We start from the raw sequence: 25,523 nt of genomic DNA on the forward strand, positions 1-25,523 counted from the left end.
GGGAAGGGGCCAGAGCCAGGCCCAGCCCCCCCAGCCAGAGTCACTGGGCAGCCTGCTCAAGCCCCGCCCCCGGCCACGCCCCCCAGCTCCGGTTCCAAAGGGCGGCGGCCAGTGTGAACGGGAGCGCCTGGGAAACTGAGGCACGGCCAAGTTCCTAGCGGGCAGCACAACCCGCCTGCCCCTCCCTCGGCTCCCGGCCCGCCCCGGGCGGCTCGTCCTTTAAGCGGGCGGGACCGGGCCTCCTGGCCGGAAGCAGCTGGGCCCCAGCCGGTACCGTCTGCCCCCCCCCCCCCGGGCGTGGGACCTGGGCCCCGGCCGGTACCGTCTGCCCCCCCCCCCCCGGGCGTGGGACCTGGGCCCCAGCCGGTACCGTCTGCCCCCCGCCCCCCGGGCGTGGGACCTGGGCCCCGGCCGGTACCGTCTGCCCCCCCCCCCCCGGGCCCCCCCCCCCCCCCCCCCCCCTGCCCCCCCCCCCCCCCCCCCGGGCGTGGGACCTGGGCCCCGGCCGGTACCGTCTGCCCCCCCCCCCCGGGCGTGGGACCTGGGCCCCGGCCGGTACCGTCTGCCCCCCCCCCCCCCGGGCGTGGGACCTGGGCCCCGGCCGGTACCGTCTGCCCCCCCCCCCCCCGGGCGTGGGACCTGGGCCCCGGCCGGTACCGTCTGCCCCCCCCCCCCCGGGCGTGGGACCTGGGCCCCGGCCGGTACCGTCTGCCCCCCCCCCCCCGGGCGTGGGACCTGGGCCCCGGCCGGTACCGTCTGCCGCCCCCCCCGGGCGTGGGACCTGGGCCCCGGCCGGTACCGTCTGTGCCCCCCCCCCCGGGCGTGGGACCTGGGCCCCGGCCGGTACCGTCTGCCCCCCCCCCCGGGCGTGGGACCTGGGCCCCGGCCGGTACCGTCTGCCCCCCCCCCGGGCGTGGGACCTGGGCCCCGGCCGGTACCGTCTGCCCCCCCCCCGGTACCGTCTGCCCCCCCCCCCCGGGCGTGGGACCTGGGCCCCGGCCGGTACCGTCTGCCCCCCCCCGGTACCGTCTGCCCCCCCCCCCCGGGCGTGGGAATTGGGCCCCGGCCGATACTTGTCTGCCCTCTCCTGGGGTATCTGTGCTGGTGCAGGGGCTCAGGGCGGGGGGGCAGTGCTGGTGCAGGGGCCCGGGGGGCGGGGCTGGTGCAGGGGCCCGGGGTGGGGGTTGGAGCGGCAGGGCCCCGGGCGAAGGTGCGGCCCTGGCACAGAGCACTCTGGGAAAGTGGACAAACCAGTTGCCTTGTTTGCTCTGGGAGTAGATGGTGTAAATTGGGCGGGTCTGGCCAGAGGGTGAATTCTCCAGGGGGTGAATCGTACAGTGTGGGTATGGGCTGTGCTGGCGGGGGTGGGAGGCAGTGCGGGTTCGTGTGGGCAGGGGGGCTGTGCTGGCGGGGGTGGGAGGCAGTGCGGGTTCGTGTGGGTATGGGCTGTGCTGGCGGGGGTGGGAGGCAGTGCGGGTTCGTGTGGGCAGGGGGGCTGTGCTGGCGGGGGTGGGAGGCAGTGCGGGTTCGTGTGGGTATGGGCTGTGCTGGCGGGGGTGGGAGGCAGTGCGGGTTCGTGTGGGCAGGGGGCGGTGGGGGGCTGTGGTTTGGGCGGTGGTGGCGTCGGTGCGGGGGAGGGGAGGCAGCGAGGGTTCGGGTGAGCGGGGGGCGGTGCTGGTTTGGGCGGTGGCGGCGTCGGTGCGGGGGAGGGGAGGCAGCGAGGGTTCGGGTGAGCGGGGGACGGTGCTGGTTTGGGCGGTGGCGGCGTGGGTGCAGGGGAGGGGAGGCAGCGAGGGTTCGGGTGAGTGGGGGACGGTGCTGGTTTGGGCGGTGGCGGCGTGGGTGCGGGGGAGGGGAGGCAGCGAGGGTTCGGGTGAGTGGGCAGGGGAGGGCGGGCGGCGGGGGGGCGGGGGAGTTCCCACAGGCAGCACCGCGGCAGGTCTCTGGCCCCTCGGTCTCTGCCCTGGGCCCGGGGGTCGCTACCCTGGGGGTCCTGGGTTGGGGCCGGGGTCCCAGCAGGCAGGGGAGGCTGCTGACCCCCCGCGCACGGTGCCCCACAGCTGCCATGGCCGAGGAGTCCATCATCCGCATCCCCCCGCACCACTACATCCACGTTCTGGACCAGAACTCCAACGTGACGCGTGTGGAGGTGGGGCCGCAGACCTACATCCGCCAGGACAACGAGAGGTGTGGCTGGAGGGGAGGCGGGTGCTGGGCACAGGGACGTGTTACGGAGGGTGGCAGCGGTCATGGGAGGGCCAGCCCCCCTGACACAGGGCCCTCCCCCGCCCGCAGGATCGTCTTCCCCCCCGCCAGGATGGTGACGGTGCCGCCCCGGCACTACTGCGTGGTGGTGAACCCTGTTGTGCGGGCGCCGGGCGGCGAGGTGCAGCGCGACGGCTCCGGACAAGCACTGCTGCGCCACGCAGACCTTGAGATCCGGCTCAACCAGCCCCCCTTCCCCCTCTACCCGGGGGAGGAGCTCCAGCAGGTAGCCCCGCCCCCTGCCTGGCCCCCCCCTTTCCCCTCTGCCCGGGGGAGGAGCTCCAGCAGGTAGCCCCGCCCCCTGCCTGGCCCCCCCCTTTCCCCTCTGCCCGGGGGAGGAGCTCCAGCAGGTAGCCCCGCCCCCTGCCTGGCCCCCCCCTTTCCCCTCTGCCCGGGGGAGGAGCTCCAGCAGGTAGCCCCGCCCCCTGCCCGGCCCCCCCCTTTCCCCTCTGCCCTGGGGAGGAGCTCCAGCAGGTAGCCCCGCCCCCTGCCCGGCCCCCCCCTTTCCCCTCTGCCCGGGGGAGGAGCTCCAGCAGGGAGCTCCAGCAGGTAGCCCCACCCCCTGCCCGGACCCCCCTTTCCCCTCTTGCCCTGGGGAGGAGCTCCAGCAGGTAGCCCCGCCCCCTGCCTGGCCCCCCCTTTCCCCTCTGCCCTGGGGAGGAGCTCCAGCAGGTAGCCCCGCCCCCTGCCCGGCCCCCCCCTTTCCTCTCTGCCCAGGGAAGGAGCTCCAGCAGGTAGCCCCACCCCCTGCCCGGACCCCCCCCTTCCCCTCTTGCCCTGGGGAGGAGCTCCAGCAGGTAGCCCCGCCCCCTGCCTGGTGCTACCCTGACCACCTCTTGCCCAGGGCATCACGCCGCTGCAGGTGGTCCTGCCCAACACGGCCCTGCGCCTCCAGGCCCTGCTGGACTGGGAGGACGAGCAGGGGGAGAAGTACGTGGCCGGGGACGAATTCCTCTTTGAGGGGCCAGGTGAGTGGGCGGGGCAGGGGGGCCGGGCCCAGGTGAGTGGGGGGAGCGGGGCAGGGGGGCTGGGGCCAGGTGAGTGGGGGGAGTGGGGCGGGGGGGTGGGCCTGGGGCCAGGTGAGTGGGGGGAGTGGGGCGGGGGGGTGCGGCTGGGGCCAGGTGAGTGGGGGGAGTGGGGCGGGGGGGTGCGGCTGGGGCCAGGTGAGTGGGGGGAGTGGGGCGGGGGGGTGCGGCTGGGGCCAGGTGAGTGGGCGGGGCAGGGGGGCCGGGGCCAGGTGAGTGGGGGGGCCGGGCCCAGGTGAGTGGGGGGAGCGGGGCGGGGGGGTGGGCCTGGGGCCAGGTGAGTGGGGGGGCCGGGCCCAGGTGAGTTGGGGGAGTGGGGGGGGGGGGTGGGGGGAGCGGGCGGGGCCGGGGGCCAGGTGGGCGGGCGGGGCCGGGACCAGGTGAGTGGGCGGGGCCGGGGCCAGGTGGGCGGGGCCGGGGCCAGGCCTGGCTGAGGCCACTGGGCGGGGCCCCCGTAGCTGATGCCAGCCGCCCACAGGCACCTACATCCCGCGCACCGAGGTGCAGGTGCTGGAGACCATCCAGGCCACCGTCATCCGGCACAACCAGGCCATCCGGCTGCGGGCCCGCAAGGAGTGTACGGACCGCGAGGGCGTCCGGCGGGTCACAGGTACCCGCTGCGCCGCCCTCGCTGCCGGCCCGAACCCCCACCCCCCCCGCCCGGGCCCTGCCCGCCGGCCGGCCCGAACCTCCCCCCCCCCCCCGCCCGGGCCCTGCCCGCCGGCCGGCCCGAACCTCCCCCCCCCCCCGCCCGGGCCCTGCCCGCCGGCCGGCCCGAACCCCCACCCCCCCCGCCCGGGCCCTGCCCGCCGGCCGGCCCGAACCCCCCCCGCCCGGGCCCTGCCCGCCGGCCCGAACCTCCCCCCCCCCGCCCGGGCCCTGCCCGCCGGTCCGAACCTCCCCCCCCCCCGCCCGGGCCCTGCTCGCTGGCCCGAACCTCCCCCCCCCCCCCGCCCGGGCCCTGCCCGCCGGCCGGCCCGAACCCCCCCCCCCGCCCGGGCCCTGCTCGCTGGCCGGCCTGAACCCCCCCCCCCCCCCCCCCCCCCGGGCCCTGCCCGCCGGCCAGCCTGAACCTCCCCCCCCCCCCCACCCGGGCCCTGCCCGCCGGCCTGAACCTCCCCCCCCCCCCCCCGGGCCCTGCCCGCCGGCCAGCCTGAACCTCCCCCCCCCCCCACCCGGGCCCTGCCCGCCGGCCGGCCTGAACCTCCCCCCCCCCCCCCCCCCGGGCCCTGCTCGCTGGCCGGCCTGAACCTCCCCCCCCCCCCGGGCCCTGCCCGCCGGCCGGCCCGAACCTCCCCCCCGGCCCTGCCGGTGCCCCCAGCCCTGCCTGCCGGCCCAGGCCTGCCCCCCCCCAGCCCTGTCTGCCGGCCCAGGCCTGCCCCCCCCAGCCCTGCTGGTGCCCCCCAGCTGCAGCCCGTCTTCCCCCCCCAGGTGAGGAGTGGCTGGTGAAGCGGGTGGGGGCCTACCTGCCCGGCGTCTTTGAGGAGGTGCTTGACGTTGTGGATGCGTTTGTGCTGACGGAGAAGGTGAGTGGGGGGCGGGGCGGGGCTGGTATTGCAGGGGTGCCTCTGGGCATGGGCAGAACAGGTGGGGGCGGGAAGTTGGGGGATCTCTGGGGACAGGGCGAGATGGGGGAGCAGGAGCTCGTGCTGATGGCCGGGGCCCTTTCCCGCAGCGGGCGCTGCATCTCCGCGCCATCAAGACCTTCCGGGACGGGCGGGAGCGGGTGCGGCGCACGGGCGAGGAGTGGCTGGTGACGCTGGCGCAGAGCGAGGCCTACATCCCCGAGGTGTCGGAGGAGGTGGTGGGCGTGGTGGAGATCACCACGCTGGGCAGCCGGCAGTACTGCGTGGTCTGCGACCCCGTGGGGCCCGACGGCAAGCCCCAGCTGGGCCAGGAGAAAGTCATCAAGGTGCGTGGTGCGGCCGGGGGGGCAGGCGGGGGCTCCTCTTGGCTGGGGCGCCCCCGGAGCGGGACCTTGAAGCCAGCGAGCAGCGGGGGGAGCAGGCGGGGGCTCCTCTTGGCTGGGGCGCCCCCAGAGCGGGACCTTGAAGCCAGCGAGCAGCGGGGGGACGGTCGGGGGCTCCTCTTGGCTGGGGCCCCCCCGGAGCGGGACCTTGAAGCCAGAGAGCAGCGGGGGGAGCAGGCGGGGGCTCCTCTTGGCTGGGGCCCCCCCGGAGCGGGACCTTGAAGCCAGCGAGCAGCGGGGGGACGGTCGGGGGCTCCTCTTGGCTGGGGCGCCCCCGGAGCGGGACCTTGAAGCCAGCGAGCAGCGGGGGGAGCAGGCGGGGGCTCCTCTTGGCTGGGGCGCCCCGGAGCGGGACCTTGAAGCCAGCGAGCAGTGGGGGGGCAGGCGGGGGCTCCTCTTGGCTGGGGCCCCCCCGGAGCGGGACCTTGAAGCCAGCGAGCAGCGGGGGGAGCAGGCGGGGGCTCCTCTTGGCTGGGGCGCCCCCGGAGCGGGACCTTGAAGCCAGCGAGCAGCGGGGGGAGCAGGCGGGGGCTCCTCTTGGCTGGGGCCCCCCCGGAGCGGGACCTTGAAGCCAGCGAGCAGCGGGGGGACGGTCGGGGGCTCCTCTTGGCTGGGGCCCCCCCGGAGCGGGACCTTGAAGCCAGCGAGCAGCGGGGGGACGGTCGGGGGCTCCTCTTGGCTGGGGCGCCCCCAGAGCGGGACCTTGAAGCCAGCGAGCAGCGGGGGGAGCAGGCGGGGGCTCCTCTTGGCTGGGGCGCCCCCGGAGCGGGACCTTGAAGCCAGCGAGCAGCGGGGGGAGCAGGCGGGGGCTCCTCTTGGCTGGGGCGCCCCCGGAGCGGGACCTTGAAGCCAGCGAGCAGCGGGGGGAGCAGGCGGGGGCTCCTCTTGGCTGGGGCGCCCCCGGAGCGGGACCTTGAAGCCAGCGAGCAGCGGGGGGACGGTCGGGGGCTCCTCTTGGCTGGGGCCCCCCCGGAGCGGGACCTTGAAGCCAGCGAGCAGCGGGGGGAGCAGGCGGGGGCTCCTCTTGGCTGGGGCCCCCCCGGAGCGGGACCTTGAAGCCAGCGAGCAGCGGGGGGAGCAGGCGGGGGCTCCTCTTGGCTGGGGCGCCCCGGAGCGGGACCTTGAAGCCAGCGAGCAGCGGGGGGAGCAGGCGGGGGCTCCTCTTGGCTGGGGCGCCCCCGGAGCGGGACCTTGAAGCCAGCGAGCAGCGGGGGGAGCAGGCGGGGGCTCCTCTTGGCTGGGGCCCCCCCGGAGCGGGACCTTGAAGCCAGCGAGCAGCGGGGGGAGCAGGCGGGGGCTCCTCTTGGCTGGGGCGCCCCGGAGCGGGACCTTGAAGCCAGAGAGCAGCGGGGGGAGCAGGCGGGGGCTCCTCTTGGCTGGGGCGCCCCCGGAGCGGGACCTTGAAGCCAGCGAGCAGCGGGGGGAGCAGGCGGGGGCTCCTCTTGGCTGGGGCCCCCCCGGAGCGGGACCTTGAAGCCAGCGAGCAGCGGGGGGACGGTCGGGGGCTCCTCTTGGCTGGGGCGCCCCCGGAGCGGGACCTTGAAGCCAGCGAGCAGCGGGGGGAGCAGGCGGGGGCTCCTCTTGGCTGGGGCGCCCCCGGAGCGGGACCTTGAAGCCAGAGAGCAGCGGGGGGAGCAGGCGGGGGCTCCTCTTGGCTGGGGCCCCCCCGGAGCGGGACCTTGAAGCCAGCGAGCAGCGGGGGGAGCAGGCGGGGGCTCCTCTTGGCTGGGGCCCCCCCGGAGCGGGACCTTGAAGCCAGCGAGCAGCGGGGGGAGCAGGCGGGGGCTCCTCTTGGCTGGGGCGCCCCCGGAGCGGGACCTTGAAGCCAGCGAGCAGCGGGGGGACGGTCGGGGGCTCCTCTTGGCTGGGGCGCCCCCGGAGCGGGACCTTGAAGCCAGCGAGCAGCGGGGGGAGCAGGCGGGGGCTCCTCTTGGCTGGGGCGCCCCCGGAGCGGGACCTTGAAGCCAGCGAGCAGCAGGGGGAGCAGGCGGGGGCTCCTCTTGGCTGGGGCGCCCCCGGAGCGGGACCTTGAAGCCAGCGAGCAGCGGGGGGAGCAGGCGGGGGCTCCTCTTGGCTGGGGCGCCCCCGGAGCGGGACCTTGAAGCCAGCGAGCAGCGGGGGGAGCAGGCGGGGGCTCCTCTTGGCTGGGGCGCCCCCGGAGCGGGACCTTGAAGCCAGCGAGCAGCGGGGGGAGCAGGCGGGGGCTCCTCTTGGCTGGGGCGCCCCCGGAGCGGGACCTTGAAGCCAGCGAGCAGCGGGGGGAGCAGGCGGGGGCTCCTCTTGGCTGGGGCGCCCCCGGAGCGGGACCTTGAAGCCAGCGAGCAGCGGGGGGCAGGCGGGGGCTCCTCTTGGCTGGGGCGCCCCCGGAGCGGGACCTTGAAGCCAGCGAGCAGCGGGGGGAGCAGGCGGGGGCTCCTCTTGGCTGGGGCCCCCCCGGAGCGGGACCTTGAAGCCAGCGAGCAGCGGGGGGCAGGCGGGGGCTCCTCTTGGCTGGGGCGCCCCCGGAGCGGGACCTTGAAGCCAGAGAGCAGCGGGGGGAGCAGGCGGGGGCTCCTCTTGGCTGGGGCGCCCCCGGAGCGGGACCTTGAAGCCAGCGAGCAGCGGGGGGAGCAGGCGGGGGCTCCTCTTGGCTGGGGCCCCCCGGAGCGGGACCTTGAAGCCAGAGAGCAGCGGGGGGAGCAGGCGGGGGCTCCTCTTGGCTGGGGCGCCCCCGGAGCGGGACCTTGAAGCCAGCGAGCAGCGGGGGGAGCAGGCGGGGGCTCCTCTTGGCTGGGGCCCCCCCGGAGCGGGACCTTGAAGCCAGAGAGCAGCGGGGGGACGGTCGGGGGCTCCTCTTGGCTGGGGCGCCCCCGGAGCGGGACCTTGAAGCCAGCGAGCAGCGGGGGGAGCAGGCGGGGGCTCCTCTTGGCTGGGGCGCCCCCAGAGCGGGACCTTGAAGCCAGCGAGCAGCGGGGGGAGCAGGCGGGGGGCTCCTCTTGGCTGGGGCGCCCCCGGAGCGGGACCTTGAAGCCAGCGAGCAGCGGGGGGGGCAGGCGGGGGCTCCTCTTGGCTGGGGCGCCCCCAGAGCGGGACCTTGAAGCCAGCGAGCAGCGGGGGGAGCAGGCGGGGGCTCCTCTTGGCTGGGGCCCCCCCGGAGCGGGACCTTGAAGCCAGAGAGCAGCGGGGGGAGCAGGCGGGGGCTCCTCTTGGCTGGGGCCCCCCCGGAGCGGGACCTTGAAGCCAGCGAGCAGCGGGGGGAGCAGGCGGGGGCTCCTCTTGGCTGGGGCGCCCCCGGAGCGGGACCTTGAAGCCAGAGAGCAGCGGGGGAGCAGGCGGGGGCTCTTCTTGGCTGGGGCGCCCCCGGAGCGGGACCTTGAAGCCAGAGAGCAGCGGGGGGAGCAGGCGGGGGCTCCTCTTGGCTGGGGCCCCCCCGGAGCGGGACCTTGAAGCCAGAGAGCAGCGGGGGGAGCAGGCGGGGGCTCCTCTTGGCTGGGGCGCCCCCGGAGCGGGACCTTGAAGCCAGAGAGCAGCGGGGGGAGCAGGCGGGGGCTCCTCTTGGCTGGGGCCCCCCCGGAGCGGGACCTTGAAGCCAGCGAGCAGCGGGGGGAGCAGGCGGGGGCTCCTCTTGGCTGGGGCCCCCCCGGAGCGGGACCTTGAAGCCAGAGAGCAGCGGGGGGAGCAGGCGGGGGGCTCCTCTTGGCTGGGGCGCCCCCGGAGCGGGACCTTGAAGCCAGCGAGCAGCGGGGGGAGCAGGCGGGGGCTCCTCTTGGCTGGGGCCCCCCCGGAGCGGGACCTTGAAGCCAGAGAGCAGCGGGGGGAGCAGGCGGGGGCTCCTCTTGGCTGGGGCGCCCCGGAGCGGGACCTTGAAGCCAGAGAGCAGCGGGGGGAGCAGGCGGGGGCTCCTCTTGGCTGGGGCGCCCCCGGAGCGGGACCTTGAAGCCAGAGAGCAGCGGGGGGAGCAGGCGGGGGCTCCTCTTGGCTGGGGCGCCCCCGGAGCGGGACCTTGAAGCCAGCGAGCAGCGGGGGGACGGTCGGGGGCTCCTCTTGGCTGGGGCGCCCCCGGAGCGGGACCTTGAAGCCAGCGAGCAGCGGGGGGACGGTCGGGGGCTCCTCTTGGCTGGGGCGCCCCCGGAGCGGGACCTTGAAGCCAGAGAGCAGCGGGGGGACGGTCGGGGGCTCCTCTTGGCTGGGGCGCCCCCGGAGCGGGACCTTGAAGCCAGCGAGCAGCGGGGGGAGCAGGCGGGGGCTCCTCTTGGCTGGGGCCCCCCCGGAGCGGGACCTTGAAGCCAGCGAGCAGCGGGGGGAGCAGGCGGGGGCTCTTCTTGGCTGGGGCGCCCCCGGAGCGGGACCTTGAAGCCAGAGAGCAGCGGGGGGAGCAGGCGGGGGCTCCTCTTGGCTGGGGCCCCCCCGGAGCGGGACCTTGAAGCCAGAGAGCAGCGGGGGGAGCAGGCGGGGGCTCCTCTTGGCTGGGGCGCCCCCGGAGCGGGACCTTGAAGCCAGAGAGCAGCGGGGGGAGCAGGCGGGGGCTCCTCTTGGCTGGGGCGCCCCCGGAGCGGGACCTTGAAGCCAGCGAGCAGCGGGGGGACGGTCGGGGGCTCCTCTTGGCTGGGGCGCCCCCGGAGCGGGACCTTGAAGCCAGCGAGCAGCGGGGGGACGGTCGGGGGCTCCTCTTGGCTGGGGCGCCCCCGGAGCGGGACCTTGAAGCCAGAGAGCAGCGGGGGGACGGTCGGGGGCTCCTCTTGGCTGGGGCGCCCCCGGAGCGGGACCTTGAAGCCAGCGAGCAGCGGGGGGACGGTCGGGGGCTCCTCTTGGCTGGGGCGCCCCCGGAGCGGGACCTTGAAGCCAGCGAGCAGCGGGGGGAGCAGGCGGGGGCTCCTCTTGGCTGGGGCGCCCCCGGAGCGGGACCTTGAAGCCAGCGAGCAGCGGGGGGAGCAGGCGGGGGCTCCTCTTGGCTGGGGCGCCCCCGGAGCGGGACCTTGAAGCCAGCGAGCAGCGGGGGGAGCAGGCGGGGGCTCCTCTTGGCTGGGGCGCCCCCGGAGCGGGACCTTGAAGCCAGCGAGCAGCGGGGGGAGCAGGCGGGGGCTCCTCTTGGCTGGGGCCCCCCCGGAGCGGGACCTTGAAGCCAGCGAGCAGCGGGGGGAGCAGGCGGGGGCTCCTCTTGGCTGGGGCCCCCCCGGAGCGGGACCTTGAAGCCAGCGAGCAGCGGGGGGAGCAGGCGGGGGCTCCTCTTGGCTGGGGCGCCCCCGGAGCGGGACCTTGAAGCCAGAGAGCAGCGGGGGGAGCAGGCGGGGGCTCCTCTTGGCTGGGGCCCCCCCGGAGCGGGACCTTGAAGCCAGCGAGCAGCGGGGGGAGCAGGCGGGGGCTCCTCTTGGCTGGGGCCCCCCCGGAGCGGGACCTTGAAGCCAGAGAGCAGCGGGGGGACGGTCGGGGGCTCCTCTTGGCTGGGGCGCCCCCGGAGCGGGACCTTGAAGCCAGCGAGCAGCGGGGGGAGCAGGCGGGGGCTCTTTTTGGCTGGGGCGCCCCCGGAGCGGGACCTTGAAGCCAGCGAGCAGCGGGGGGAGCAGGCGGGGGCTCCTCTTGGCTGGGGCGCCCCCGGAGCGGGACCTTGAAGCCAGCGAGCAGCGGGGGGAGCAGGCGGGGGCTCCTCTTGGCTGGGGCGCCCCCGGAGCGGGACCTTGAAGCCAGCGAGCAGCGGGGGGACGGTCGGGGGCTCCTCTTGGCTGGGGCGCCCCCGGAGCGGGACCTTGAAGCCAGCGAGCAGCGGGGGGACGGTCGGGGCCCTAGCGAGGGCTGTCGGTGAGTCCCTGGGAGGCGCTGTGGGGCCCCCGTCCCCTGCGGGGCAGGCTGGCGAGGAGGAGGAGCCTTTGCTGGGGGCCGGCGGGGCCCCTGGAAGTCGGCGTAGGCGGCCGGCCGCGGCTCCTGGCTCGCTCCCTTCACGCTTTGCCCCGCCCCCCGGCGGGGTGAGTGCCGGGCCGGCCAGCCAGCGAGAAGCAGCCTCGGCCCGCGGCCCTTGAACTGACAGGCGGGTGGGACCCTGAGCTGCCTCCCCTTTTTCTTGGGCCGCCTGTACCCTGGGGATTACGGTAGCGGCTGCCTCCTGCCCTGTGCTACCGTATTGATCCGCATAGAGCGGCACCTCTGGATGGGCGGGGCAGTGGCCCAGGGCAGAGGAGCAGTAGGCGACCGAGTCCCCCTCTCGCCGCTGGGCAGGGGCCGGGCCCCCCACACAGCGAGCGCCAGGGGGCAGCTGCCAGGCTCGGCGAGCAAAGCCCAGGCCCCGCGGCAGCCCCTCACCCTCGCTCCCAGGGGGAGCAGTCCTTCTTCCTGCAGCCAGGGGAGGTGCTGAAGGAGGGGATCCAGGACGTCTACATCCTCTCGGAGGAGGAGGGGCTGCTGCTGCGTGCACTGAGGAAGCTGGATGACTCCGATGAGGTGTGGGGCAGGAGTGGGGTTGAGGTGTGGGGCAGGACGGGAACGGGGGCAGGGCTGAGGGGGGCCGCGCGGGCAGGGGTCGGAGGGCGGGAGCAGGGGCAGGGCTGAGGGGGGCGGGAGCGGGGGCAGGGCTGAGGGGGGCGGCAACGGGGGCAGGGCTAAGGAGGGCGGGAGCAGGGGCAGGGCTGAGGGGGGCGGCGCGGGCAGGGGTCGGAGGGCGGGAGCGGGGGCAGGGCTGAGGGGGCGGCGCGGGCAGGGCCAGGGGACGGGAAAGGGGGCAGGGCTGAGGGGGGCGGCGCGGGCAGGGCCGGGGGATGGGAGCGGGGGCAGGGCTGAGGGGGCGGCGCGGGCAGGGGTCGGAGGGCGGGAGCGGGGGCAGGGCTGAGGGGGCGGCGCGGGCAGGGCCGGGGGCGGGAACGGGGGCAGGGCTGAGGGGGGCGGCGCGGGCAGGGCCAGGGGACGGGAAAGGGGGCAGGGCTGAGGGGGGCGGCGCGGGCAGGGCCGGGGGCGGGAACGGGGGCAGGGCTGAGGGGGGCGGCGCGGGCAGGCCTGGGGGCGGGAGCGGGGGCAGGGCTGAGGGGGGCGGCATGGGCAGGGGTCGGAGGGCGGGAGCAGGGGCAGGGCTGAGGGGGGGGGCGGCGCGGGCAGGGCCAGGGGACGGGAAAGGGGGCACGGCTGAGGGGGGCGGCGCGGGCAGGGCCGGGGGGCGGGAACGGGGGCAGGGCTGAGGGGGGCGGCGCGGGCAGGGCCGGGGGTGGGAGCGGGGGCAGGGCTGAGGGGGGCGGCGCGGGCAGGGGCGGGAGCGGGGGCAGGGCTGAGGGGGGCAGCGCGGGCAGGGCTGAGGGGGGCGGGAGCGGGGGCAGGGCTGAGGGGGGCGGCGCGGGCAGGGCCGGGGGTGGGAGCGGGGGCAGGGCTGAGGGGGGCGGCGCGGGCAGGGGCGGGAGCGGGGGCAGGGCTGAGGGGGGCGGCGTGGGCAGGGCTGAGGGGGGCGGGGAGTGGGGGCAGGGCTGAGGGGGGCGGCGCGGGCAGGGCCGGGGGCGGGAGTGGGGGCAGGGCTGAGGGGGGCGGCGCGGGCAGGGCCGGGGGCGGGAGCGGGGGCAGGGCTGAGGGGGGCGGTGCGGGCAGGGCCGGGGGCGGGAGCGGGGGCAGGGCTGAGGGGGGCGGCGCGGGCAGGCCCGGGGGCGGGAGCGGGGGCAGGGCTGAGGGGGGCAGCGCGGGCAGGGCTGAGGGGGGCGGGAGCGGGGGCAGGGCTGAGGGGGCGGCGCGGGCAGGGCCGGGGGCGGGAACGGGGGCAGGGCTGAGGGGGGCGGCGCGGGCAGGGCCGGGGGTGGGAGCGGGGGCAGGGCTGAGGGGGGCGGCGCGGGCAGGGGCGGGAGCGGGGGCAGGGCTGAGGGGGGCGGCGCGGGCAGGGCTGAGGGGGGCGGGAGCGGGGGCAGGGCTGAGGGGGGCGGCGCGGGCAGGCCCGGGGGCAGGAGCGGGGGCAGGGCTGAGGGGGGCGGGAGCGGGGGCAGGGCTGAGGGGGGCGGGAGCGGGGGCAGGGCTGAGGGGGGCGGCGCGGGCAGGGCCGGGGGCGGGAGCGGGGGCAGGGCTGAGGGGGGCGGGAGCGGGGGCAGGGCTGAGGGGGGCAGCGCGGGCAGGGCTGAGGGGGGCGGGAGCGGGGGCAGGGCTGAGGGGGGCGGCGCGGGCAGGGCCGGGGGCGGGAGCGGGGGCAGGCCTGAGGGGGGCGGGAGCGGGGGCAGGGCTGAGGGGGGCGGTGCGGGCAGGCCCGGGGGCAGGAGCGGGGGCAGGGCTGAGGGGGGCAGCGCGGGCAGGGCTGAGGGGGGCGGGAGCGGGGGCAGGGCTGAGGGGGGCGGCGCGGGCAGGCCCGGGGGGGGCAGGAGCGGGGGCAGGGCTGAGGGGGGCAGCGCGGGCAGGGCTGAGGGGGGCGGGAGCGGGGGCAGGGCTGAGGGGGGCGGCGTGGGCAGGGCTGGGGGCGGGAGCGGGGGCAGGGCTGAGGGGGGCGGTGCGGGCAGGCCCGGGGGGCGGGAACGCGGGCGCCAGCATCCCTGCCCTTGGCTCCCAGGAGGGCAGCGAGGTGGCGCGGAAGCCGGGCGACCGCTGGCTGATCCGGGGGCCCCTGGAGTACGTGCCGCCCTCAGAGGTGCAGGTGCTGGAGCGGCGCCGCGCCATCCCCCTGGCCGAGAACGAGGGCATCTACGCCAGGGACATCAAGACAGGCAAGGTGAGTGGGCCACGGCCCCGCCCCCCGCCGCCCCCCCCACGGCCCCGCCCCCCGCCGCGCCCCCCCACGGCCCCCCCCCACGGCCCCGCCCCCCGCCGACGGCCCCTCTCGCCAGGTGCGGGCGGTGATCGGTCACACCTACATGCTGACACAAGACGAGGAGCTCTGGGAGAAGGAGCTGCCCCCCGATGTGGAGGCCCTGCTGACCTCAGGCCGGGACCCTGTGGCCGACCGCTCTGGGGCTCCCCCCCAGCAAGGGCAGGGCCCCCCCCGGGACAAGACGCGGGTGGTGAGTTACCGGGTGCCCCACAACGCAGCTGTGCAGGTTTATGACTATCGGGAGCGCAAGGCCAGGTGAGTGGGGGTGAGGGGCCGGGCTGGAACTGGGCGTTGGTCATGGGGGGGGGAGGGAGGGGCCGGGCTGGAGCTGGGGGGGGGTTGCGGGGAGAGAGGGGCTGGAGCTGGGGGGTCACAGGGAGGGAGGGGCCCGGCCGGAGCCGGGGGGTCGCGGGGAGGGAGGGGCCCGGCCGGAGCCCGGGGGAGGGGCCCCGCTGGAGCTGGGGGTCGCGGGGAGGGAGGGGCCCCGCCGGAGCCGGGGGGTTGCGGGGAGGGAGGGGCCCGGCCGGAGCCGGGGGGTCGCGGGGAGGGAGGGGCCGGCCGGAGCCCGGGGGAGGGGCCCCGCTGGAGCTGGGGGGTCACGGGGAGGGAGGGGCCCCGCTGGAGCCCGGGGGAGGGGCCCCGCTGGAGCTGGGGGGTCGCGGGGAGGGGGGGCCCGGCCGGAGCCCGGGGGAGGGGCCCCGCTGGAGCTGGGGGGTCGCGGGGAGGGAGGGGCCGGCTGGAGCCGGGGGAGGGGCCCGGCCGGAGCCGGGGGGTCGCGGGGAGGGAGGGGCCGGCCGGAGCGGGGGGCCGGGGCAGCAGGGGCAGGAGGCAGGAGGCAGGGCTGCAGAGGGACCCTGTCGTGCGCCCCAGGGTGGTGCTGGGCCCGGAGCTGGTTCTGCTGGGCCCGGACGAGCAGTTCACGGTGCTGAGCCTGTCGGGGGGCCGGCCCAAGAGACCCCACGCCCGGCGCTCCCTCTGCCTGCTCCTCGGCCCCGACTTCTGCACCGACATCGTCACCATCGAGACGGCCGACCACGCCCGCCTGCAGCTGCAGCTGGCCTACAACTGGTGAGGCCACGGCCGGGGCTCTGGGGGTGCCTGTGGGGCAGCAGCAGGTCCCAGGCGCCCCCTGCCCCCAGCCTGCCGCTCTGGGCTGGCCTGGCCAGTTAACAGCCCAGCAGGAATTGGGCGGGAGGGGCTAAGGCTGGCCCCGCCTTCCCTAAGCGCCCTGTCCCCCCCAGGCACTTCGAGGTGCCCGCCGACCCCCCCACGTACTCTCGGCTCTTCAGCGTCCCCGATTTCGTGGGTGACACTTGCAAAGCGCTGGCCTCCCGCATCCGCGGGGCCGTGGCCTCCGTCAGCTTCGATGACTTCCACAAGGTACGGGCCCCCTCCTGGCCCCCCCAGCCCCTAGCCCCCCTCCACACACAGACCCCCGGCAGCCCCTAGCGCCCCCCCCATATACACACAGACCCCCCCCCCCCGGCAGCCCCTAGCGCGCCCCCCCCACACACACAGACCCCCCCCCCCGGCAGCCCCTAGCGCGCCCCCCCCCACACACACACAGACCCCCCCCGGCAGCCCCTAGCACCCCCCCCCACATACACACAGACCCCCCCCGGCAGCCCCTAGCGCGCCCCCCCCACACACACAGACCCCCCCCCGGCAGCCCCTAGCGCGCCCCCCCCCACACACAGACCCCCCCCGGCAGCCCCTAGCGCCCCCCCACATACACACAGACCCCCCCCGGCAGCCCCTAGCGCCCCCCCCCACATACACACAGACCCCCCCCCGGCAGCCCCTAGCGCCCCCCCCACACACACAGACCCCCCCCCCGGCAGCCCCTAGCGCGCCCCCCCCCACACACAGACCCCCCCCGGCAGCCCCTAGCGCCCCCCCCACATACACACAGACCCCCCCCCGGCAGCCCCTAGCGCCCCCCCCACATACACACAGACCCCCCCCCGGCAGCCCCTAGTGCCCCCCCCACATACACACACAGACCCCCCCCCGGCAGCCCCTAGCGCGCCCCCCCCACACACACAGACCGCCCCGGCAGCCCCTAGCGCGCCCCCCCACACACACACACAGACCCCCCGGCAGCCCCTAGCGCGCCCCCACACATACACGCAGACGCCCCCGGCAGCCCCTAGCGCCCCCCCCCACATACACGCAGACGCCCCCCGGCAGCCCCTAGCGCCCCCCCCCACATACACGCAGACGCCCCCCGGCAGCCCCTAGCGCCCCCCCCACATACACGCCCCCCCGGCAGCCCCTAGCCCTCACATGCACACACAGACGCCCCCCGGCAGCCCCTAGCGCCCCCCCCACATACACGCCCCCCCGGCAGCCCCTAGCGCGCCCCCCACATACACACAGACCCCCGGCAGCCCCTAGCGCCCCCCCACACATACACGCAGACCCCCCCCAGCCCCTAGCGCGCCCCCCCCACACACACGCAGACCCCCCCGGCAGCCCCTAGCGCGCCCCCCACACATACACGCAGACGCCCCCCGGCAGCCCCTAGCGCGCCCCCCACACATACACGCAGACGCCCCCCGGCAGCCCCTAGCGCCCCCCCACACATACACACAGACGCCCCCCCCCCCCCCCGGCAGCCCCTAGCGCGCCCCCACACATACACACAGACGCCCCCGGCAGCCCCTAGCGCGCCCCCCACACATACACACAGACGCCCCCCAGCAGCCCCTAGCGCCCCCCCCACATACACGCAGACCCCCCCCCCGGCAGCCCCTAGCGCGCCCCCCACACATACACGCAGACGTCCCCCGGCAGCCCCTAGCGCCCCCCCACACATACACACAGACGCCCCCCGGCAGCCCCTAGCGCGCCCCCCCACACATACACACAGACGCCCCCCAGCACCCCCTAGCACCCCCCCCCACATACACACAGACCCCCCCCGGCAGCCCCTAGTGCGCCCCCCCACACATACACACACAGACGCCCCCCAGCAGCCCCTAGCGCCCCCCCACACATACACACAGACGCCCCCCAGCAGCCCCTAGCGCCCCCCCCCACATACACGCCCCCCCGGCAGCCCCTAGCCCTCACATGCACACACAGACGCCCCCCGGCAGCCCCTAGCGCCCCCCCCACATACACGCCCCCCCGGCAGCCCCTAGCCCTCACATGCACACACAGATGCCCCCGGCAGCCCCTAGCGCCCCCAGCGCCCCCCCACACACACACAGACACCCCCCGGCAGCCACTAGTGCCCCCCCCACACACACAGACACCCCCCCGGCAGCCCCTAGCGCCCCCAACGCCCCCCACACACACAGACACCCCCCGGCAGCCCCCAGCGCCCCCCCCACACACACAGACACCCCCCGGCAGCCCCTAGTGCCCCCCCACATACACGCCCCCCCCGCAGCCCCTAGTGCCCCCCCCACACACACAGACACCCCCCGGCAGCCCCTAGCGTCCCCCCCACATACACGCCCCCCCGGCAGCCCCTAGTGCCCCCCCACACACACAGACACCCCCCCGGGGGCCCCTAGCCCTCACATGCACACACGCCCTCCCGGCCCCCGGTACTCCCAGATACCTTCCTGGCTGCCAGGCAAGCTCCCACTGACCCCCTAGTGCTCCCCCCATGCACCTTCCTGGCTCCCCAGCCCCCTTATCCTCTCACCGAACGCGGCCCCAGCCTGGCCTCTGAGCTTCCGGTCCCCTCGCGGGCCCTGGACCCGTCCTGGGGGGGCAGCAATGGGCAGGGCGAGCCGCGGGCAGGCCCCACCCCACCCCTCCCTCCCCCCAGAACTCGAACCGCATCATCTGCTCGGCCGTCTTCGGCTTCGACGCGACGCTGCAGGTGCGGGGCTGCCTCCGCTTCCCGCAGAACGGGCTGGTGGTCAGCAGCGTGGACATCCAGAGCGTGGAGCCCGTGGACCAGCGCACCCGCGACGCCCTGCAGCGCAGCGTGCAGCTCGCCATCGAGATCACCACCAACTCGCAGGAGGCGGCTGCCAGGTACGGCCCCGGCCCTGCGCCCCCCGGCCCTCCCGCCCCCCCGGCCCTCCTGCCCTCCTGCCCCCCCGGCCCTGCGCCCCCCGGCCCTCCTGCCCCTCGGCCCCCCGCCCCCCCTCCTGCCCTCCTGCCCCCGCGGCCCTCCTCCCCTCCTGCCCCCGCGGCCCTCCTGCCCTCCTGCCCCCGCGGCCCTCCTGCCCCCGCGGCCCTCCTGCCCCCCGCGGCCCTCCTGCCCCCCGGCGCTCCTGCCCTCCTGCCCCCGCGGCCCTCCTGCCCCCCCGGCCCCCTGGCCCTCCTGCCCCCCAGCCCTCCTGCCCCTCAGCCCCCTGCCCCTCGGCCCCCCGGCCCTCCTGCCCAGCGTAGGTTTGATGCAGGCGCAGGAGGACCGGCCGACAGCCCCAGTTCCCTTGGGGGAGGGGTCATGGGCCCCTGAACCCCCCTACACTGGTTAGTCTGCTTCCCCACGCTCAGCCTGCCCCTTCCCCTGGCCGGGGAGGCGTTGCTGGGCCACAGCCCAGGGACCACCCCGCCGGGCAGTAGTGGAGCCAGGGCCACATGAGTGGACGTCCCACCCCGCTGCGCCCCCCACACCATGGTCCCTACTCAGCAGTGCCTCTCCTGTGCCCCCAGACACGAGGCAGAGAGGCTGGAGCAGGAGGCCAGGGGCCGGCTGGAGCGGCAGAAGATCCTGGACCAGGCAGAGGCTGAGCGGGCCCGGAAGGAGCTGCTGGAGCTGGAGGCTTTGAGGTTGGGGCAGAAACGGGTGGCAGGTCCGTGCTGCGGGGCTGGGGCGGGGCTGAAGTTCTGGGGGGTCGATGGGCAGGATGGAAGGGGCGGGGGGCAGCGGGTGCATCGGTGCGCCCTGTGACCCCACTGACCCCCCAGCACGGCCGTGGAGAGCGCGGGGGCAGCGCGGGCCGAGGCTCAGGCCAAGGCAGAGGCTGCTCAGATTGCGGGGCAGGCGGCTGTGGAACAGGCCAAGCAGAAGGCGGACGCGGCTGCCATTGAGACGGTGAGCGGCGGGGGGGCCCTGCTGGAGCGGGCGGGGCTGTGGGGGGGCTCTACTGGAGCGGGCGGGGCTGTAGGGGGGGCCCAGTGGGAGCGGGCAGGCCTGTGGGGGGGCTCTACTGGAGCGGGCGGGGCTGTGGGGGGGGGCCCTGCTGGAGCGGGCGGGGCTGTAGGGGGGGCCCAGTGGGAGCGGGCAGGCCTGTGGGGGGGGGCTCTACTGGAGCGGACGGGGCTGTGGGGGGGGGCCCTGCTGGAGCGGGCGGGGCTGTAGGGGGGGCCCAGTGGGAGCGGGCAGGCCTGTGGGGGGGGGGCTCTACTGGAGCGGGCGGGGCTGTGGGGGGGGGCCCTGCTGGAGCGGGCGGGGCTGTAGGGGGGGCCCAGTGGGAGCGGGCAGGCCTGTGGGGGGGGGCTCTACTGGAGCGGACGGGGCTGTGGGGGGGGGCCCTGCTGGAGCGGGCGGGGCTGTAGGGGGGGCCCAGTGGGAGCGGGCAGGCCTGTGGGGGGGGCTCTACTGGAGCGGACGGGGCTGTGGGGGGGGGCTCTACTGGAGCGGGCGGGGCAGTAGGGGGGGCCCAGTGGGAGCGGGCAGGCCTGTGGGGGGGGCTCTACTGGAGCGGACGGGGCTGTGGGGGGCCCAGTGGGAGCGGGCGGGGCTGTGGGGGGGGCCCAGTGGGAGCGGGCAGGCCTGTGGGTGGGGGCTCTACTGGAGCGGGCGGGGCAGTAGGGGGGGCCCAGTGGGAGCGGGCAGGCCTGTGGGGGGGGCCCAGTGGGAGCGGGCAGGCCTGTGGGGGGGCTCTACTGGAGCGGGCGGGGCTGTAGGGGGGGCCCAGTGGGAGTGGGCAGGCCTGTGGGGGGGGGCTCTACTGGAGCGGACGGGGCTATGGGGGGGGGCCCTGCTGGAGCGGGCGGGGCTGTAGGGGGGGCTCTACTGGAGCGGACGGGGCTGTGGGGGGGCTCTACTGGAGCGGGCGGGGCAGTAGGGGGGGCCCAGTGGGAGCGGGCAGGCCTGTGGGGGGGCTCTACTGGAGCGGACGGGGCTGTGGGGGGGGGCCCTGCTGGAGCGGGCGGGGCTGTAGGGGGGGCCCAGTGGGAGCGGGCAGGCCTGTGGGGGGGCTCTACTGGAGCGGACGGGGCAGTAGGGGGGGGCCCAGTGGGAGCGGGCAGGCCTGTGGGGGGGGGCTCTACTGGAGCGGGCGGGGCTGTGGGGGGGGCCCAGTGGGAGTGGGCAGGCCTGTGGGGGGGGGCTCTACTGGAGCGGGCGGGGCTGTGGGGGGGGGCCCTGCTGGAGCGGGCGGGGCTGTAGGGGGGGCCCAGTGGGAGCGGGCAGGCCTGTGGGGGGGCTCTACTGGAGCGGACGGGGCTGTGGGGGGGCCCAGTGGGAGCGGGCGGGGCTGTGGGGGGGGCCCAGTGGGAGCGGGCAGGCCTGTGGGTGGGGGCTCTACTGGAGCGGGCGGGGCAGTAGGGGGGGCCCAGTGGGAGCGGGCAGGCCTGTGGGGGGGGCTCTACTGGAGCGGGCGGGGCTGTAGGGGGGGCCCAGTGGGAGTGGGCAGGCCTGTGGGGGGGGGCTCTACTGGAGCGGACGGGGCTATGGGGGGGGGCCCTGCTGGAGCGGGCGGGGCTGTAGGGGGGGCTCTACTGGAGCGGACGGGGCTGTGGGGGGGGGCTCTACTGGAGCGGGCGGGGCAGTAGGGGGGGCCCAGTGGGAGCGGGCAGGCCTGTGGGGGGGCTCTACTGGAGCGGACGGGGCTGTGGGGGGGGGCCCTGCTGGAGCGGGCGGGGCTGTAGGGGGGGCCCAGTGGGAGCGGGCAGGCCTGTGGGGGGGCTCTACTGGAGCGGACGGGGCAGTAGGGGGGGCCCAGTGGGAGCGGGCAGGCCTGGGGGGGGGGCTCTACTGGAGCGGGCGGGGCTGTGGGGGGGGCCCAGTGGAGTGGGCAGGCCTGTGGGGGGGCTCTACTGGAGCGGGCGGGGCTGTGGGGGGGGGCCCTGCTGGAGCGGGCGGGGCTGTAGGGGGGGCCCAGTGGGAGTGGGCAGGCCTGTGGGGGGGGCCCTGCTGGAGCGGGCGGGGCTGTAGGGGGGGCCCAGTGGGAGCGGGCAGGCCTGTGGGGGGGCTCTACTGGAGCAGACGGGGCTGTGGGGGGGGGCTCTACTGGAGCGGGCGGGGCAGTGGGGGGGGCCCAGTGGGAGCGGGCAGGCCTGTGGGGGGGCTCTACTGGAGCGGACGGGGCTGTGGGGGGGCCCAGTGGGAGCGGGCGGGGCTGTGGGGGGGGCCCAGTGGGAGCGGGCAGGCCTGTGGGGGGGGGGCTCTACTGGAGCGGGCGGGGCTGTGGGGGGCCCAGTGGGAGCGGGCAGGCCTGTGGGGGGGGGGGGCTCTACTGGAGCGGGCGGGGCTGTGGGGGGCTCTGCTGGAGTGGGCGGGCCTGTGGGGGGGGCCAGTGGGAGCGGGCGGGGCTGTGGGGGGGGGCCTGCTGGAGCGGGCGGGGCCCAGTGGGAGCGGGCGGGGCCCAGTGGGAGCGGGCGGGGCTGTGGGGGGGGCCCAGTGGGAGCGGGCGGGGCCCAGTGGGAGCGGGCGGGGCTGTGGGGGGGGCCCAGTGGGAGTGGGCGGGGCCCAGTGGGAGCGGGCGGGGCTGCGGGCGGGGCCCAGTGGGAGCGGGCGGGGCCCAGTGGGAGCGGGCGGGGCTGTGGGGGGGCCCAGTGGGAGCGGGCGGGGCTGTGGGGGGGGCCTGCTGGAACGGGCGGGGCCCAGTGGGAGCGGGCGGGGCCTGGCAGGAGGCTGACCCGCCCCGCTGCCTGGTGCAGGAGTGGGAGCTGAGCCGGCTGGCGCGGGCGCAGGAGCAGGAGCTGCGCTTCGCCCGGGCGCAGGGCGAGCAGGAGGCGGCGCGGGCGCAGCTGCTGGCTGAGGTGGAGGTGAAGAAGTTCCAGCAGATGGCGGCCGCCATTGGACCCGATACCCTGCGCGACATGGCACTGGCCGGGCCGGAGCTGCAGGTGAGTTGGAGGGGCCTGGCTTGGGGGTCCCGTGGGAGTATCCAGGGGCGGGGCCTGAGAAGGAGGGGCCTGGCTTGGGGGTCCCGTGGGAGTATCCGGGGCGGGGCCTGGCCTGAGAAGGAGGGGCTTGGCTTGGGGGTCCTGTGGGAGTATCCAGGGGCGGGGCCTGGCTTGGGGGTCCCGTGGGAGTATCCAGGGGCGGGGCCTGGCTTGGGGGTCCCGTGGGAGTATCCAGGGGCGGGGCCTGAGAAGGAGGGGCCTGGCTTGGGGGTCCCGTGGGAGTATCCGGGGTGGGGCCTGAGAAGGAGGGGCTTGGCTTGGGGGTCCCGTGGGAGTATCCAGGGGCGGGGCCTGAGAAGGAGGGGCTTGGCTTGGGGGTCCCGTGGGAGTATCCAGGGGCGGGGCCTGAGAAGGAGGGGCTTGGCTTGGGGGTCCTGTGGGAGTATCCAGGGGCGGGGCCTGGCTTGGGGGTCCCGTGGGAGTATGCAGGGGCGGGGCCTGAGAAGGAGGGGCCTGGCTTGGGGGTCCCGTGGGAGTATCCGGGGCGGGGCCTGGCCTGAGAAGGAGGGGCTTGGCTTGGGGGTCCTGTGGGAGTATCCAGGGGCGGGGCCTGGCTTGGGGGTCCCGTGGGAGTATGCAGGGGCGGGGCCTGGCTTGGGAGTCCTGTGGGAGTATCCAGGGGCCTGGCCTGAGAAGGAGGGGCTTGGCTTGGGGGTCCCGTGGGAGTATCCAGGGGCGGGGCCTGAGAAGGAGGGGCTTGGCTTGGGGGTCCCGTGGGAGTATCCAGGGGCGGGGCCTGAGAAGGAGGGGCCTGGCTTTGGGGCCAGTGGGCTGCAGTGGTCTGAGTTTGGGCTATGGGGTGAGACCCAAGGGGGAGGGGTCCTGCTTACTCTCCCCTCTCACCCCCCAGGTGAAGCTGCTGCAGAGCCTGGGCCTCCAGTCGACCCTCATCACGGACGGCTGCTCCCCCATCAACCTCTTCTCCACGGCAGGGGGGCTGCTGGGCCTGCTGCCCCGGGGCCAGGGGGCTGGGCCTTAGTCTGCAATAAAGGCAGCAGCCAAGTGACTGGGCAAGGCCGTGCTCATTGGCAGGTAGCACCCGGGGCATTGTGATGTCACACTGCAAGGGGCGTGGCCAGGCAGCCCCACCCCACTAGCAGTTATGGGGCAGGTGGCTCAGGCCTGGCTCCTGCTCTGTGTCCTGGTGACCCCCCTGGCAGCCAGCCCCCTGCCCCCCAACAGCACCAGCCTGGGGGCAGGGGCAGAGCTCCGGCCGGGCCGAGCCAGAGCCCCCAGCGCCCTCTCTGCCCTCGGCATCGCAGCCCCACGGCCAGGGCTGCCCTGGTTCCAGTATCCCGACGACGACACGGCGAAGATCGGGGCAGCCTACCGCTACATCGGGGAGCAGCCCGTGTTCCTCGCCGCCAGTGAGGGACCCCTGCTCGCAGGCCCCTCCCTCGCCCCGGCCCTGGGGGCTGTTAGAGCCTGGCCCGTGCCCCACGGCCGGGCCATGCCCCTCGCTCCTGCCCCGCGGCCCGGCCCCGCCCCCAAGCTCTGCCCCTCGCTTCTGTCCCATGGCCCAGCCCCAGCCCTGCCCCTCGCTCCTGCCCCGTGGCCCAGCCCTGCCCCTCGCTTCTGTCCCATGGCCCAGCCCTGCCCCTCGCTTCTGTCCAATGGCCCAGCCCCAGCCCCAGCCCTGCCCCTCGCTCCTGCCCCGTGGCCCAGCCCTGCCCCTCGCTCCTGCCCCGTGGCCCAGCCCTGCCCCTCGCTTCTGTCCCATGGCCCAGCCCTGCCCCTCGCTTCTGTCCAATGGCCCAGCCCCAGCCCTGCCCCTCGCTCGTGGCCCAGCCCTGCCCCTCGCTTCTGTCCAATGGCCCAGCCCTGCCCCTCGCTTCTGTCCCATGGCCCAGCCCTGCCCCTCGCTTCTGTCCCATGGCCCAGCCCTGCCCCTCGCTTCTGTCCCATGGCCCAGCCCTGCCCCTCGCTTCTGTCCCATGGCCCAGCCCCAGCCCTGCCCCTCGCTCCTGTCCCATGGCCCAGCCCTGCCCCTCGCTTCTGTCCCATGGCCCAGCCCCAGCCCTGCCCCTCGCTTCTGTCCCATGGCCCGGCCCCACCCCCCAGCCCTGCCCCTCGCTTCTGTCCTATGGCTGTGTCCCGCCCCTTGCTCCCGCCCCAGGGCCCAGCCCCACACCCCAGCTCTGCCGGTGCCCCTCATTCCCGCCTGAGCAGTGATGGGGAGGGAGAAGCTGGGGTGCCTTAAGTACGGCTTGGAGGAGGGTTTGCTGCCCCACTGACTTTGTGCCCCCTGCTCAGATCCCCTCCCCCGCCTGCTGCGGCACATCCTGCTTGGTTCTGTCCTGCTCACCCTGCTCTTCTTCCTCTACCAGATCTGCAGCAAAATGTAGGTGCTGCCCCCGGCCGCCTGGCTCCCCGCCCCAGCCTGGCCTCTGCCGCCTCGGCTGGGGCAGCTGGGCACTGAGCTGGCCCTTCTTCTCCCGTAGGGGCTGTGGGCGGCAGAGCGGAGGAGCTGGCTGAGGTCCAATAAAGGCCAACTTGTCCGGCAGCCCCTGGCCTGGGCAGTAACGGGCACAGACTGTGGCGGGCAGGCACTTGAGGGCACGTGGCTTGTTCCAGGGGCACTGGCTGGGATCACACCCGGGCGGGGGGGACTAGCTGGGATCACACCCGGGCGGGGGCACTGGCTGGGATCACACCCGGGCGGGGGCACTGGCTGGGATCACACCCGGGCGGGGGCACTGGCTGGGATCACACCCGGGCGGGGGCGGGGGGCACTGGCTGGGATCACACCCGGGCGGGAGCAGGGGGCACTGGCTGGGATCACACCCGGGCGGGGGGACTAGCTGGGATCACACCCGGGCGGGGGCACTGGCTGGGATCACACCCGGGCGGGGGCGGGGGGCACTGGCTGGGATCACACCCGGGCGGGAGCAGGGGGCACTGGCTGGGGGCACTGGCTGGGATCACACCCGGGCAGGGGGACTGGCTGGGATCACACCCGGGCGGGGGGGCACTGGCTGGGATCACACCCGGGCGGGGGCAGGGGGGACTGGCTGGGGGCGCTGGCTGGGATCACACCCGGGCAGGGGGCACTGGCTGGGATCACACCCGGGCGGGGGCAGGGGGGACTGGCGGGGGGCACTGGCTGGGATCACACCCGGGCGGGGGCGGGGGGGCACTGGCTGGGATCACACCCGGGCGGGGGCGGGGGGCACTGGCGGGGGGCACTGGCTGGGATCACACCCAGGCAGGGGGACTGGCTGGGATCACACCCAGGCAGGGGGACTGGCTGGGATCACACCCGGGCAGGGTGCACTGGCTGGGATCACACCCGGGCGGGGGCAGGGGGGACTGGCGGGGGGCACTGGCTGGGATCACACCGGGGCGGGGGCGGGGGGCCACTGGCTGGGATCACACCCGGGCGGGGGCGGGGGGCACTGGCGGGGGGCCACTGGCTGGGATCACACCCGGGCAGGGGCGGGGGGCACTGGCGGGGGGCACTGGCTGGGATCACACCCGGGCGGGGGCA

The 25,523-nt window shown here is 76.8% G+C and overlaps 1 protein-coding gene across 8 annotated transcripts; it reads left to right on the forward strand.

Annotated features, from left to right (window-relative positions):
• Window positions 1–4: 4 nt before the first annotated feature.
• MVP (major vault protein) lies at window positions 5–23,050 on the forward strand. 8 transcript variants are annotated; one of them, XM_089778993.1, is made up of 17 exons: window positions 5–140; window positions 2,061–2,187; window positions 2,296–2,491; window positions 3,110–3,233; window positions 3,769–3,900; window positions 4,722–4,816; window positions 4,966–5,202; window positions 11,545–11,670; window positions 13,733–13,891; window positions 14,007–14,245; window positions 14,861–15,058; window positions 15,232–15,370; window positions 17,775–17,986; window positions 18,614–18,730; window positions 18,869–18,995; window positions 21,788–21,976; window positions 22,887–23,050. In XM_089778993.1, exons 2-17 carry the CDS (start codon window positions 2,066–2,068, stop codon window positions 23,013–23,015), a joined length of 2,541 nt encoding a protein of 846 aa, XP_089635119.1. In that variant the 5' UTR covers window positions 5–140; window positions 2,061–2,065; the 3' UTR covers window positions 23,016–23,050. The 8 variants fall into 8 exon arrangements, with proteins under 8 accessions (XP_089635119.1, XP_089635125.1, XP_089635118.1 ...); XM_089778992.1 differs by having other exon boundaries at window positions 119–270; XM_089778995.1 differs by lacking the exon at window positions 5–140 and adding an exon at window positions 346–366.
• The last annotated feature ends 2,473 nt before the right edge of the window (window positions 23,051–25,523 follow it).

This window comes from Pelodiscus sinensis, chromosome 5 (genome assembly GCF_052426305.1).
Source record: "Pelodiscus sinensis isolate ZL-2025 chromosome 5, ASM5242630v1, whole genome shotgun sequence".
Lineage (NCBI taxonomy): Eukaryota > Metazoa > Chordata > Testudines > Trionychidae > Pelodiscus > Pelodiscus sinensis.

Coding starts and splice junctions, on each gene's coding strand:
- MVP (XM_089778993.1), top strand. CDS start 2,066: ATGGCCGAGGAGTCCATCATCCGCATCCCCCCGCACCACTACATCCAC. Junction 11,671..13,732: donor AGCTGGATGACTCCGATGAG/GTGTGGGGCAGG, acceptor CTTGGCTCCCAG/GAGGGCAGCGAGGTGGCGCG. Junction 15,371..17,774: donor GCTTCGATGACTTCCACAAG/GTACGGGCCCCC, acceptor CCCTCCCCCCAG/AACTCGAACCGCATCATCTG.